The sequence below is a fragment of the Rutilus rutilus genome (genome assembly GCF_951802725.1).
Source record: "Rutilus rutilus genome assembly, chromosome: 8".
NCBI classification, from domain to species: domain Eukaryota; kingdom Metazoa; phylum Chordata; class Actinopteri; order Cypriniformes; family Leuciscidae; genus Rutilus; species Rutilus rutilus.
Genome location: NC_140222.1, coordinates 1,458,138 through 1,473,026, shown reverse-complemented (window position 1 = coordinate 1,473,026; position 14,889 = coordinate 1,458,138). Strand labels below are relative to the sequence as shown.

Sequence of the window (14,889 nt, the reverse complement as noted above, 5' to 3'; positions counted from 1 at the left end):
AGAGGAGCAAGGTAGCCGATATAGACATCAAAGCAAAATATACTAAAATATAAAATATTTTGACAGAGAGAAGCATAGAGTTTCAGACTTTCTATTATGTTTTTTGAAACACTTGAAACTAAGTTACCTCCTGATTTCCTGAGGATTTTTATTTATTATTTGTATTCATTTATCGTATGTTTAATTTCTATTGCTTATGTTTTATGAATTATTTTTTATCTCTTACTGTATGTAACCTACTTTACTGCCTTGCTTTACCTTTTTACCTTGAGTTTCTAATCCTATTTTTTTGTGTGTGATATATCCCTGTGATCCTTGTTCAATAAAAAAAATACAAAATAAAATAAAGAGTAGCGCTCGCTCCATTCATCTGATCTCAGATCAGCCGTACTCACTCACACACACACAGCGCCATTTTCTTCAGTTCAGACACACGTGTGTTCGGCGCGCGGCTGCGTGTCATGAGTTGAGGCTGATATAATAATAATAATAATATTATTATTAATTCATCATCATGCCGAAGGTGAAGAGGAGTACCAAAAGCGGGCCGGGTTCCGGCGTGTCTCTGGCCGATCAGATCCTGCAGGGAGACTCGGTTCGGGCCAGCGGGCGAGTGAAGAACCGAACCCGAACCCACGAGGAGGAGCAGGAGTATGTGGACGAGAAACTGTCCAGAAAGATCCTGCAACAGGCCCGAATACAACAGGACGAGCTGCAAACTGAGCTAGGACTCGCAGCAGAACCCAAGAGACAGCCCGTTACTCAACTAGGTGAGTGAACCTACCTGACCATCACACATAGAGACTCACTAGCCTGTAGAGTATGGTATTAGTGGTGCTTTATCAGTCGAACATAAACAACACTCGATAACATACTTTACATTAAAGGTGACGTATGCCCTTTTCACACGCTGTAATATAAATCTATGGTGTCCCCAGAATGTGTCTGTGAAATTTCAGCTCAAAATACCAGATCATTTATTACAGCTTGTCAAATTTGCCCCTTTTTGGGTGTGAGCAAAAACACGCCGTTTTTGTGTGTGTCCCTTTAAATGCAAATGAGCTTTAGCTCCGCCTCCGTTCAGAAGAGGGCGGAGCCTTTACACGAGCTTCAGAAACTCCGGCAATAACAAAACAGGCCAATCTCACTCATCCAGAATCCCAGAATCACCAGTAGCGAGTGCAGCCTTACGGAGAGACTCGTGAAGAGTTTCTGAATGTTAGTGGAGACATTTCTGTAGTTGTTGTGGAGTTACACTGATCATCTCATCATCATGTTTAAAGGGGGGGGTGAAACACTCAGTTTCAGTCAATCTCATGTTAATCTTGAGTACCTATAGAGTAGTATTGCATCCTTCATATCTCCAAAAAGTCTTTAGTTTTATTATACTTCTAAAAGAAAGATAGGCTGTACCGAGTCTTTCCGGAAAAAACCGAGCGGCTGGAGGCGTGCCGTGTGGGCGGAGCTAACGCGCCGATAGCTAACAACACACAGATATTTGAAGCAGTTTTACTCACCGCCTGCGGTTCCAACGCACGACCGTGAACCTTTATCGTTGGGACTGCTAAATCCGGCGTCGAACTGGGCCTTGTTTATAAAACAATCATCGTCGAAATGCAGGGAACAAACAAAGTCCTGTGACTGCAGCGAGCACAGCGCTTTGATGGGCGTACTGCCTTCGTTCTCTCGCTCTGGTCTACGGGTGCGCGCGTGCCCTTCCGGGAGAAGTGCCCTTAGGACCCGTATAAGGAAATTCCGCCCCATCTGACGTCACACACGCCCATACTCGGAAAAAACTTTCCGAAACTTGTGACAAACCGGAAGGCATATTTTTGGCACAGAAATACTCCATCAAACGTACAACTTAATTTTGGAAACTTTGTCCATGTTTAGCATGGGAATCCAACTCTTTAACAGTGTAAAAAACTCAGTATGCATGAAATAGCATTTCACCCCCCCTTTAACTTCTCCACAAGTGTCCACAGTTCCTGAGGTGTTTATAAGACAGCGGTGACATGCTCTGGTCAATAGTGTTCAGTGTTCGTCTGTGCTCAACCACAGAACAGTTTCAGGCTTTGCTGGATCTTTATCACTGCGGTAGAACTGGTCTCTGTTGGCGTGTGTGGAACCATGTGTCGGCTGGTGTGTTTTCATGTTTCTTTTCATGTTTTCTGTGTTGGTAGAAGCACTGGGACCCGATTATAGCACTTACACACGGGGAAAGTCAGATTTTCATGATGTGTCCCCTTTGAAGCATACGCAGTCCTCGACTCACGCAGAGCGGGATTCGAAACGTGTGTGTGTGTGTGTGTGTGTGTGGTTTGTGGCCTAGGTCCATTACACTCACTCCCATCCGGGTCACAGCACCAAATGTTACTGGTCCTTCTCAACTCGCTCCGAGCGGGATTCGAACCCGGCGTGGGAGACGGGCGGGCTAACAAGGACAGTGAAGACGGCAGCCTCTCAGTCGCTAGCGTGCCTCTTGAGTCCAGAGGAGTGAGGTTTTAACCACGGGCAGCCTCCCAGTCTCTCTCTCTCTCTCTCTCTCTCTCTCTCTCAACGCTGAGTGATTAAACTGCAGTTCATCCACTGGCCACTAGAGGCTGCAGAAGAGACTCAATCCCATAAACCCCCATGTTAATATACCCAACTTTACAGCAGAAACACATGTTTACAGTCTGGGGCAGAAAGTGGTTCTGGTCTATAAAGCTGATGTTGCTCTTCATGACGACTGTGAGGGGAGTTTTTATAACTCATCCGTTTAAATGATATTAAGCCTTAAAGTTCTGCATAATTAAGGGCGTGGCCACTTGAGTGACAGGTGGATTGCCGCTGATGTCACTGCTAGCCGTTTGTCTGCTAGCGTTAGCATTGCCTCAGCTAATCCGCCTCGCTGCATATTTTCGTTTATCCGGGAGTGACGCGCGGCCAAGATGGCGACGGCCGGCTCCGCCCACTTTGGGCTTCAGAAACGCTCTTCAGAAACACTACAAGTGACGTCACACACACTGCGCACATATTTGTATTCAGTCTATATGAGTAAGAGCTGTGCGTGTTAAAACCACACACTATATATGAGCACAGTGAGCTGCAGTATCAGTGACACGCGTGTGTTTCAGGTCCGAGTGCAGAGGATGGAGACTCAGACGAGGAGTGGCCGGCTCTGGGTCATCATGTGGAGGAGACGCGAGAGGTGGACGTGGATCCTGAGGACGAGAAGGCCATCGAGATGTTCATGAACAAGAACCCGCCGCTCAGGTGAGTGTGTGTGTGTGTGTGTTAGGGCTGCACGATTAACCGAAATGAAGCTCGGTTTGGCAAATCGAGTATTTGGATAAAATACTTTGGATAAAAAAAGCGTCTGCCAAATGCATGAATGTAAATGTGTGTGTGTGTGTGTGTGTGTGTGTGTGTGACAGACGCACGCTAGCCGACATCATCATGGAGAAGATCACGGAGAAGCAGACTGAAGTGGGAACTGTGATGTCTGAGGTTTCAGGACGAGCAGATCCTCAACTGGACCCTCGAGTCGTGCAGGTTTACAGAGGCGTTAGCAAGGTGTGCTAAACTAGCCATTTACCCACAATGCTACACTGTAAAAAATGAAACATGGGGCTTGTTATTTTCATTTTACAATAAGTTTCATTAGGTGATGTATTAACTAACATTGAGCAATACATTTGTTACAGTATTTATTAATCTTTGATCGCCCCCCCCCCCCCAGGTTCTGTCGAAGTACCGGAGTGGGAAACTCCCGAAAGCGTTTAAGATCATCCCGGCTCTCTCCAACTGGGAGCAGGTCCTGTACCTCACAGACCCAGAGACCTGGACCGCAGCCGCCATGTACCAGGCCACCAGGTCAGAGGTCACGCACACCTCAACAATCTACACACTAGGGCTGTCACAATGGCTGAAAACCAAAATTCTAATTTCTTTCTTAAATATTAGCAAAATTGGAATTATATTCCACTTCTAAAGGCAATAGAGGATCGCCTTAAAGGATTAGAGAGGTTGGAAAGGCGTTATAATACATTAGCTAATGTTATCAAATGAGCCCTTATTGTAACGTGTTACCAGAAATGTTTTGCATGGTTTTAGTCTCATTTTAACCATAATGACCCTGGTTATTGTGTGTGTGTGTGTGTGTGTGTGTGTGTAGGATCTTCTCCTCTAACCTGAAGGAGCGAATGGCTCAGCGCTTCTATAATCTGGTGTTGTTGCCTCGGGTTCGAGACGATATCACGGAGTACAAGCGCCTGAACTTTCACCTGTACAGCGCGCTGAAGAAGGCCCTCTTCAAACCCGCAGCCTGGTTCAAAGGTCAGATCCTCTCACTGTGGCGTTTTAAACGACGTGTTGTTTATTAAAGGTGCTCTATGTAACGTTATGACTCTACTAAAGCATAAAAATACCATAATATGTTTGCAGATATTGAGGAAACATGCTGAGTTCACACACTCGTTCCTCTGATAAACACTTCTACAGTTATTCTACTCATTATTCTGTGTGGTCAGTCGGTTGTTGTTTTGGTCTGTGTGACTCCGCCCACTGCCAGCTCAGCCAATAGTATTTCCACACCCCGGGATGCCAGTTGGCGGGAAACACGGCGTATCGTAGCCATGGAAACGAGCAAACAAACTGAGTCAGAGATTGCAGATTCCACACAACCTAGAAAGCCTCGATATCCATCTAAAAATCTCAGTGAACGAGAGCATATTAAAACACGGATGAATCAACTCAGCTTACAGTGTGTAAGTCTCCTCGGCTTTCGCTGTCCGTGGCGCTCGTTCCTGTTGTGTGTCCTCAAACCGGCGACCCGTGAGCTTCGAGTCTGAGGAGGCGGGAAACAACGATCGCCCATATTTTGATTTGGACTGCAGTACCGATCTCGGCCACTAGTGGTCAATCTTACAGACTGCACCTTTAAGGCGAGACACCCCTCTGGTGAATAGGGTAAAAAAAAACTAAATATCACCATACTTGATTACATTAATAACTTAATTAATAAAGTTGTATTACAAGTTTTTAGAAATGTTATGCTTAAATATGGAAATGAGGCGCTATCTAATTAAATATGCACTAATTTGCATATATTTCTTGAACAAAAATCTGAACATTGGATAATGTCAGGCTCAAAATTCTTGTTTCATTTATATATATATATATATTAGAGTCAGACCAGGACGCTGGTGACCTTATCATGCAATCTTCACAACTGACTGTAAAATAGAGTTCGTGTTGTTGTTGTTGACTGACACTGTTAACAATGGGTTCGATTGGCTGAAACAAAGATCAAATAAAAGATACAACTTTGATAAAAATAAGAACTAAAATAAAAGTTAAAGTACTTAAATTACTAACATTTAAACTACATAGAAATATTTAATTTACTATTTAATAATATATATCAACAAAAACGTATAAAAATGATGAAAGCATATGGCAAATGAACTCAAACTTAAGGCACTACTGGCAAAATCATTGTTTTTACATGCACTTGAGAATTTAGAGATTTTGCTTCATCAGAAAACGTCCAGAATACACATTTAAGTGTTTATTTTATTGCACTTTTGTCTAGTTTGGTCTGTAGATTTCTATTTCAGTCCATATCTTCCGTGCTCTTGAAATGAGTTTAGTTCTCCGCTTCATCCTCTTACACACACCAAAACTCAGATTATTCCTATCAGTATTCTGAAGGATTTTACCGAGGGGTTTATTCGTTTATCACTCGCCTGGTATAAGTTTATCACTCCTAAAAACAGGGTGAAAATGTTGTTCTTCTTTTTCCTGTCCACTGGTTTCTGATAAATGCTCTCAGTAAAAAACGTTTAAACTGTGTCAACAAAATGAGAATTTTGATCCTGGAACTTTTAGTGCATATTTAATTAGATAATGCATCATTTGCATATTTAAATAAAAAACAATTGTTTTTAAAGTCCCCCTGTAGTCAATAATGTTATCCCTTAAATCTCATCTTTGATCATCAAAATTACATATTTAAATGTTTTTTCTTTCAAAAAAATCATCATGCCTTACAATATCTTGACTGTAACTCGACACCCTCGCCTCATTTAGTATGCGCGGCTCTATTAATATGCAAATGAGCCCCGCCTCCACGCACTCCCTCAGCTCAGAGATCCACTGGTTGACGATCACACGTTGATCTGATTGGTTACAAGGTAGTTTGTGACGTCAGAAACACCAGCGATTTCAAAGCGTGTGTTTGAGACTGTCTTTGGTTCACTGCAGTTTTAAGGAGGAAATACTCAGCAATGGTGTCGACTTATGAACTTACACATGCTTTGTCTTAAAGCAGATTAAAAACACCACATAGACACATAAACTACATTAAAAATTTCAAGTACTGAGATTGTGTGTGTGTGTGTGTGTTTGTAGGGATTCTGCTTCCGCTGTGTGAATCGGGAACATGTACGCTGAGAGAAGCCATTATCATCGGCAGTATCCTCACACGATGCTCAATCCCAGTGTTACACTCCAGGTGAGCTTTACACACAGGTCAAAGGTCAACTCCAGGTGAGCTTTACACACAGGTCAAAGGTCAACACGCTCGCGGATGCATGTCTTGTGCCAAGTTTACACTGCAAAGATTAAAAAGCATTTGATTGACAGAAAAGACATTATTTTCAAACCTCCTACATTTTTGTGATGTTCCTTGTCCTGTGTCGATCGGTCTAAACACATGTTTGGTGATGAGGATGAAAGAGGAAGAGAGGAGATGCTGGATGACAGGATTTTGATTTATAATATTTAATTTAAAGCTGTGATGTAGTTAATCTGGTTCATTTCTTTCTTTTTTTGGCTAGTCGAAGTCCTGAATGGCCGGTAACTTTAGTAGCCGAACTGGCCGATGAGTGAATGTTGCACCAGTAGCTTACTGGTTTGTGTCTGTCCTCTCCTGCAGCGCTGCGATGCTGAAACTGGCAGAGATGGAGTATAACGGAGCCAACAGTATTTTCCTGCGGCTGTTGCTGGATAAGAAGTACGCGCTGCCCTTCCGCGTGCTGGACGCGCTGGTCGCACACTTCCTGTCGTTCCGCTCAGACAAACGGACCCTGCCGGTGCTGTGGCACCAGTGCCTGCTGACGCTAGCCCAGCGCTACCGAGCAGACCTGTCCTCCGAACAGAAGGAGGCGCTGCTGGACCTGCTGAGGGTTCACACACACCCCGGGATTACGGCTGAGATCCGGCGAGAACTGCAGAGCGCCGAGTCTCGAGACCTGGAGGACGCCACGCCCGCCATGGCCGTCGACTGACCGCGCACGCTCATCTTTATGCGTCAGTTTGGACGACGTGCTGGAATAACATGATGATGATGATGATGATGATAACGTGGGATTGTGCCGCAATATATTTTGCATTTTTGTTGTGATGCAATGCAAATATTTTTGGACTAAACTTGGTTAGAACTTAATAAAATCATAAACTCATCCAGACCTGTTATTTTTGCTCTTGTTGCTTGTAACCTTGACATGAAATGTTGTTCTCAATGAATTTTGCTTCCATGACAAGTAAAACACGTACAAGTGAAGTGTGTATATGGGGGAAATCTCTGTAACAAATGATATATTAAATCGTAATGAGAAACAGCTTGATGTCAGCTGAGGCGGACGTTATTAAATTTAGTTAATGATTATGAAAAATGATCATGAGACCAGGACCTCGTATCAATAAAATAAAATACGTAAAAAAATTTATTAAATGCTTGAAGAAATGAAGTAGAAAAAAACATTTACAACAATTATCGTCAGTCATGACATAATACAACAAAACTCCAGAGTCCTTTCGGTCCAGATTAAAATAAAACACGTTTGTTTTGTTTCACGATGACTACGCGACATCGCGATCTTCGATGTGACGTCACAACGATCGTTCAGGGATTCTCGTGAGAGCGGTCACGCCGCACGCCGCAACTCACGCACAAGCCTTCCGTAAACTGAATCAAATAATGCGTTTTTACTCATGAATTCGGCTAAATGTACAGTGTATATAGTTTGTAGTCCCGTTAAGAGTTTTTTTTTACGTAAATCTCGCGTGACTTTATACCGGCGAGTCCGTCAGACGAACCTGTGATGGAGTTATTCTGTCACGAACATGTCAAACTGGGCTCGAGCTCTCTGGTAAAGTCTAGACCGGTTCGGGCGTTCAGAGACATGGTTCTGATCCAAGACAAGCGGGTCTGTCAGAACCTGCTGAGCTCGGAGAGACCGAACATCATTAAACCCGGTACCGAACAGACCGACGTGCAGGCCTACATGCGGAGAATATTGACCGGGTGGATGCTTCAGGTGAGGACACATCAGAAATGAACTATTAATTCGAATCATAATGATCTTATGATGACTTATGGATCATATTCTGATTCGAATCACTGATCGGATTATGTTTTATGAATCGTATTCTGATTCACTGATTCGAATCACTAGTCAGATTATGTTTTATGAATCATTCTGATTCACTGATTCGAATCACTAGTCAGATTATGTTTTATTAATCATATTCTGATTCACTGATTCGAATCACTGGTCAGATGATGTCTAATACATTCAATTCAGTTCACATTTATTTGTATAGCACTTTTCACAATACACATCATTTTAACACATCTTTACTGAAAGTGCATGAGTCCACATGTTATCAGAGGAAACTGTCTAAGTTATGTATTTCAGAAATGTATACATTTACAAACATTAATACATCTGATTCACTGATTCGAATCATACCAATCTAATGATGTCTTGTGAATCATATTCTGATTCACTGATTTGAATCTTTCTGATCTGAATCATGAATCATGAATCATCAGAGGACTCGTGTGTGTGTTGTTCTTGAGCAGGTGTGTGAGGATCAGAAGTGTGAGGAGGAGGTGTTTCCTCTGGCTGTTCACTACCTGGACAGGTACATGTCCCAGAATGCCCTGCGTAAATGCCACCTGCAGCTTCTGGGAACCGTCTGCATGTTCCTGGCCTCCAAACTCCGGGAATCGGTTCCTCTGAGCGCCGCTAAGCTGTGTGTCTACACGGACCACGCCGTCACCGTCCCAGAGATCCTGGTGAGGTCATGTGACACAGTTCATCAGGGCTGTGCAAAAAAAAAAAAAAACGTTAAAATGAAGTCACATTTTTTTAAAACCATTGTATGCTTGCAAACCATACAGAGATTACATTAATGATATACAACTTTGTACACAATACACAAAATATAACAACAATATGTTCAATGTCGTTTAAGAACTAAATACGTAACTTTTAGGCCCTTGAAAACTGTTGCGTCAACTCCCCCCCCCCCATTTTTATCTTAAACAATTGCAAAACTCAGAATTAAACTCTTCGTCTTCTGTTGCGCAAGGTATTGTGGGTAATGTTAGCCCCCCCAAAAAAAGCATGCACGGATGCGCCTCTGGCATAAGGAATAAAATATAAATATTAGATCAATTTAAAATAATAAAAAAAGAAACATAAATTAGAAATGTTGCCTTTAGCTGAAATAAAATACGTTTTAGCTGAAGTTCTACAATTACTAAAATTAAACTGAAATTGAAAATAAATGAAAGCTTTAGTTGTTATTTTTATTGTATTTCGTTTGAGTTAATTTAGCGCTCCAACCCATACTAGACGAAACTGAACTGAACTTAAATAAAATACGTTTAACTAAAACAAAAAAGAAAAAATAGAAATTTGAATAGAAATATAAAAATGCCATTAAAAAGGACAAAAGCACATAGAATAAACTTAAACTATTGAATGTAATATCAAAAAATGTAAAATAAAAGCTAATTAAAAATATTATTAAATACTATAACAGTAAATAAATAATGCTTAATTATCACTGATTTGAAGCGTTGTAAAACAAACACCTGTGACGCACATTCTACATATTTACTAACATTTTAGTTTTAGTTAAAGTTTTAGTAATTTTGTTTCGTGTTTTGTCATTTTTATTAGTTTTTTATATGCCTATAGTTTTTATTTAGTTCTAGTTATTTTAGTACTTCAGCCTTTCGTTACAAAAATGAGAAATGTTGCCATTGCAATTAACTGAAATAAATTAAGCGTCAAGTTTTTTTTGTTGTAGTTATTAACAATAATAACCTTGGAATAGATATGCTAATGAGCTAAATTACATGGCTGATTTTTTATTTAAGCGTACGGTTACATGACAATTTTATTTAATTTTTTTCAACGATTTGCGTTTTTCCGCGTACAGACGACAAACGATCCCCGTTTGCACGGTCTCGCGAAAATCATGTAAACGCTGTATTCTGCTGCCAGGCCAGTAGATGGCGATCACACTTTGTAAAGAAACACTTTTAAATTTTTTTTTAATTACAATTATACAATAGAAAACAAATAGCACCAACATGTAAAACAAGAACAGGAACAACCGCCAGCGGAGAGAACGAACAACACAACAACAATTACAATAATAATACTAGAAAAGATAAGAAAATAAATAAATAAAATAAAATACGGTAAAGTAGCTGAGCGATTGTAGCATGCTAGCACAAGAAGATGCGACGAGATTTACAGAGAGCGCAACAACACAGTGTTGCCCTGCGGTGGCGCTCTTTAGCGCTGAACATGTTACACGCATGTGCATGATGTCACCGTTTTCACAAATTAGCATTTTTATAGAGATGATAGCGGTATCGTTTTCAAAAGCCTGTTTTTAATGTGTGTGTGTGTGTGTGTGTGTGCAGCAGTGGGAGGTGCTGCTGGTGTCGCGGCTCCACTGGAATCTGGCCTCAGTGCTGCCCTCTGACTTCCTGGAGCTGCTACTGCTGGAGCTGCCGCTCGAAGTGCAGAACCACCCGGCCCTGAGGAGACACACACACTCCTACATCGCCCTGAGCGCCACAGGTACACACACACACACACACACACACACACACACAAACAGGCGCACATATCTTTGTGGGGACTCTCCATAGACGTAATGGTTTTTATACAGCACAAACTGTATATTCTGTCCCCTCACACTAACCCGACCCCTAAACCTACCCATCACACACACACACAAACACACACACACACACACTAACCCTACCCCTAAACCTACCCATCACAGAACACTTTCTGCATTTTTACATTTTCAAAAAAATATAATTTAGTATGTTTATTTACCCATTTCCCTCATGGGGACCGCTGGCTGGCTGGCTGGCTGGCTGGCTGGCTGGTCCCCACAATGGAGGTGATCTCAGGTTTTACTATCCTTGTGGGGACATTTGGTTCCCACAATGTAATATAAACAAAAACACACACACACACACACTCCTACATCGCCCTGAGCGCCACAGGTACACACACACACACACACACACACTCCTACATCGCCCTGAGCGCCACAGGTACACATACACACACACACACACACACACACTCCTACATCGCCCTGAGCGCCACAGGTACACACACACACACATTACACACACTCCTACATCGCCCTGATCGCCACAGGTACACACACACACACACACACACATACACACACTCACACACACACACACACACACACACACACACACACACACACACACACACACACACACACACTCCTACATCGCCCTGAGCTCCACAAGTACACACACACACACACACACACACACACACACTCCTACATCGCCCTGAGTGCCACAAGTACACACACACACACACACACACTCCTACATCGCCCTGAGCTCCACAAGTACACACACACACAAACTCCTACATCGCCCTGAGCTCCACAAGTACACACACACACACACACACACACTCACACACACACTCACACTCACACACACACTCCTACTTCGCCCTGAGCTCCACATATACACACACACACACATTACACACACTCCTACATCGCCCTGAGCTCCACAAGTACACACACACACACACACACACACACACACACTCACACACACACTCCTACATCGCCCTGAGCCCCACAAGTACACACACACACTCACACACACACACACTCCTACATCGCTCTGAGCGCCACAGGTACACACACACACACACACACACACACACACACACACGCGCGCGTGCGTCAGCAGCTTCTCTGTCGCTGATCTGCTCTTTGTTGCTTGTATAAGCCGTGCGTGACGTTTATGATCAGCGCTTTTGTTCTCCTGCGCTGGAGCTTCATCACTGAATACAGGTACGTCACACACACACACACACACACACACTCACACACACACGAGGTTCATCACTGAATACAGGTACGTCACACACACACACACACGAGGTTCATCACTGAATACAGGTACGTCACACTCACACACACACTCACACACACACACGAGGTTCATCACTGAATACAGGTACGTCACACTCACACACACTCACACACACACACGAGGTTCATCACTGAATACAGGTACATCACACACACACACACTCACACACACACACGAGGTTCATCACTGAATACAGGTACGTCACACTCACACACACACACTCACACACACACACGAGGTTCATCACTGAATACAGGTACGTCACACTCACACACACACTCACACACACACACGAGGTTCATCACTGAATACAGGTACGTCACACTCACACACACTCACACACACACACGAGGTTCATCACTGAATACAGGTACGTCACACACACACACACACACACACACGAGGTTCATCACTGAATACAGGTACGTCACACACACACACACACACTCACACACAAGAGGTTCATCACTGAATACAGGTACGTCACACACACACACACACACACACACACACGAGGTTCATCACTGAATACAGGTACGTCACACACACACACACACTCACACACACACACGAGGTTCATCACTGAATACAGGTACGTCACACTCACACACACACACACACGAGGTTCATCACTGAATACAGGTACGTCACACACACACACACTCACACACACACACACACACACTCACACACACACACACTCACACACACACTCACACACACACACACACGAGGTTCATCACTGAATACAGGTACGTCACACACACACACACACACTCACACACACGAGGTTCATCACTGAATACAGGTACGTCACACACACACACACACACACACACACACACACACGAGGTTCATCACTGAATACAGGTACGTCACACACACACACACACACACACTCACACACACACACGAGGTTCATCACTGAATACAGGTACGTCACACACACACACACTCACACACACACACACACACACACACGAGGTTCATCACTGAATACAGGTACGTCACACTCACACACACACACACACACACGAGGTTCATCACTGAATACAGGTACGTCACACACACACACACACACACACACACACGAGGTTCATCACTGAATACAGGTACGTCACACACACACACACACTCACACACACACACGAGGTTCATCACTGAATACAGGTACGTCACACACACACACACACTCACACACACACACGAGGTTCATCACTGAATACAGGTACGTCACACTCACACACACTCACACACACACACACACACACTCACACACACACGAGGTTCATCACTGAATACAGGTACGTCACACACACACACACACACTCACACACACACACACACACACTCACACACACACACGAGGTTCATCACTGAATACAGGTACGTCACACACACACACACACACTCTCACACACACACACACGAGGTTCATCACTGAATACAGGTACGTCACACACACACACACTCACACACACACACACACGAGGTTCATCACTGAATACAGGTACGTCACACACACACACACACACACACTCACACACACACACACGAGGTTCATCACTGAATACAGGTACGTCACACACACACACACTCACACACACACACACGAGGTTCATCACTGAATACAGGTACGTCACACACACACACACACACACTCACACACACACACACGAGGTTCATCACTGAATACAGGTACGTCACACACACACACACACTCACACACACACACACGAGGTTCATCACTGAATACAGGTACGTCACACACACACACACACACACACTCACACACACGAGGTTCATCACTGAATACAGGTACGTCACATACACACACACACGAGGTTCATCACTGAATACAGGTACGTCACATACACACACACACACGAGGTTCATCACTGAATACAGGTACGTCACACACACACACACACACACACACACTCACACACACGAGGTTCATCACTGAATACAGGTACGTCACACACACACACACGAGGTTCATCACTGAATACAGGTACGTCACATACACACACACACACACACACACTCACACACACGAGGTTCATCACTGAATACAGGTACGTCACACACACACACACACACACACACACTCACACACACGAGGTTCATCACTGAATACAGGTACGTCACACACACACACACGAGGTTCATCACTGAATACAGGTACGTCACACACACACACACACACACACGAGGTTCATCACTGAATACAGGTACGTCACACACACACACACACACACACACACACACACACACTCACACACACGAGGTTCATCACTGAATACAGGTACGTCACATACACACACACACGAGGTTCATCACTGAATACAGGTACGTCACACACACACACACACACTCACACACACGAGGTTCATCACTGAATACAGGTACGTCACACACACACACACACACACACACACACACACGAGGTTCATCACTGAATACAGGTACGTCACACACACACACACACACACTCACACACACGAGGTTCATCACTGAATACAGGTACGTCACACACACACACACACACACACACTCACACACACGAGGTTCATCACTGAATACAGGTACGTCACACACACACACACGAGGTTCATCACTGAATACAGGTACGTCACACA

General features: G+C 43.6%; 2 protein-coding genes across 2 annotated transcripts in view; both read left to right on the top strand.

Moving 5' to 3' along the window:
* The first annotated feature begins 372 nt into the window (after positions 1–372).
* Positions 373–7,449, top strand: bysl (bystin-like). The gene is made up of 7 exons (XM_084416293.1): positions 373–770; positions 3,120–3,258; positions 3,420–3,558; positions 3,725–3,858; positions 4,160–4,320; positions 6,397–6,499; positions 6,923–7,449. The coding sequence occupies exons 1-7, from the start codon at positions 515–517 to the stop codon at positions 7,272–7,274; spliced, it is 1,284 nt and encodes a 427-aa protein (XP_084272419.1). The 5' UTR covers positions 373–514; the 3' UTR covers positions 7,275–7,449.
* A 401-nt stretch (positions 7,450–7,850) lies between these two features.
* ccnd3 (cyclin D3) overlaps positions 7,851–14,889 on the top strand; it is a 15,856-nt gene continuing 8,817 nt past the window's right edge. Inside the window, exons 1-3 of the mRNA XM_084417330.1 lie at positions 7,851–8,306; positions 8,855–9,070; positions 10,718–10,877. Of these exons, the coding sequence (XP_084273456.1) occupies positions 8,091–8,306; positions 8,855–9,070; positions 10,718–10,877 (592 nt within the window). The 5' untranslated portion in view covers positions 7,851–8,090. The remainder of the gene's footprint in view (positions 8,307–8,854; positions 9,071–10,717; positions 10,878–14,889) is intronic.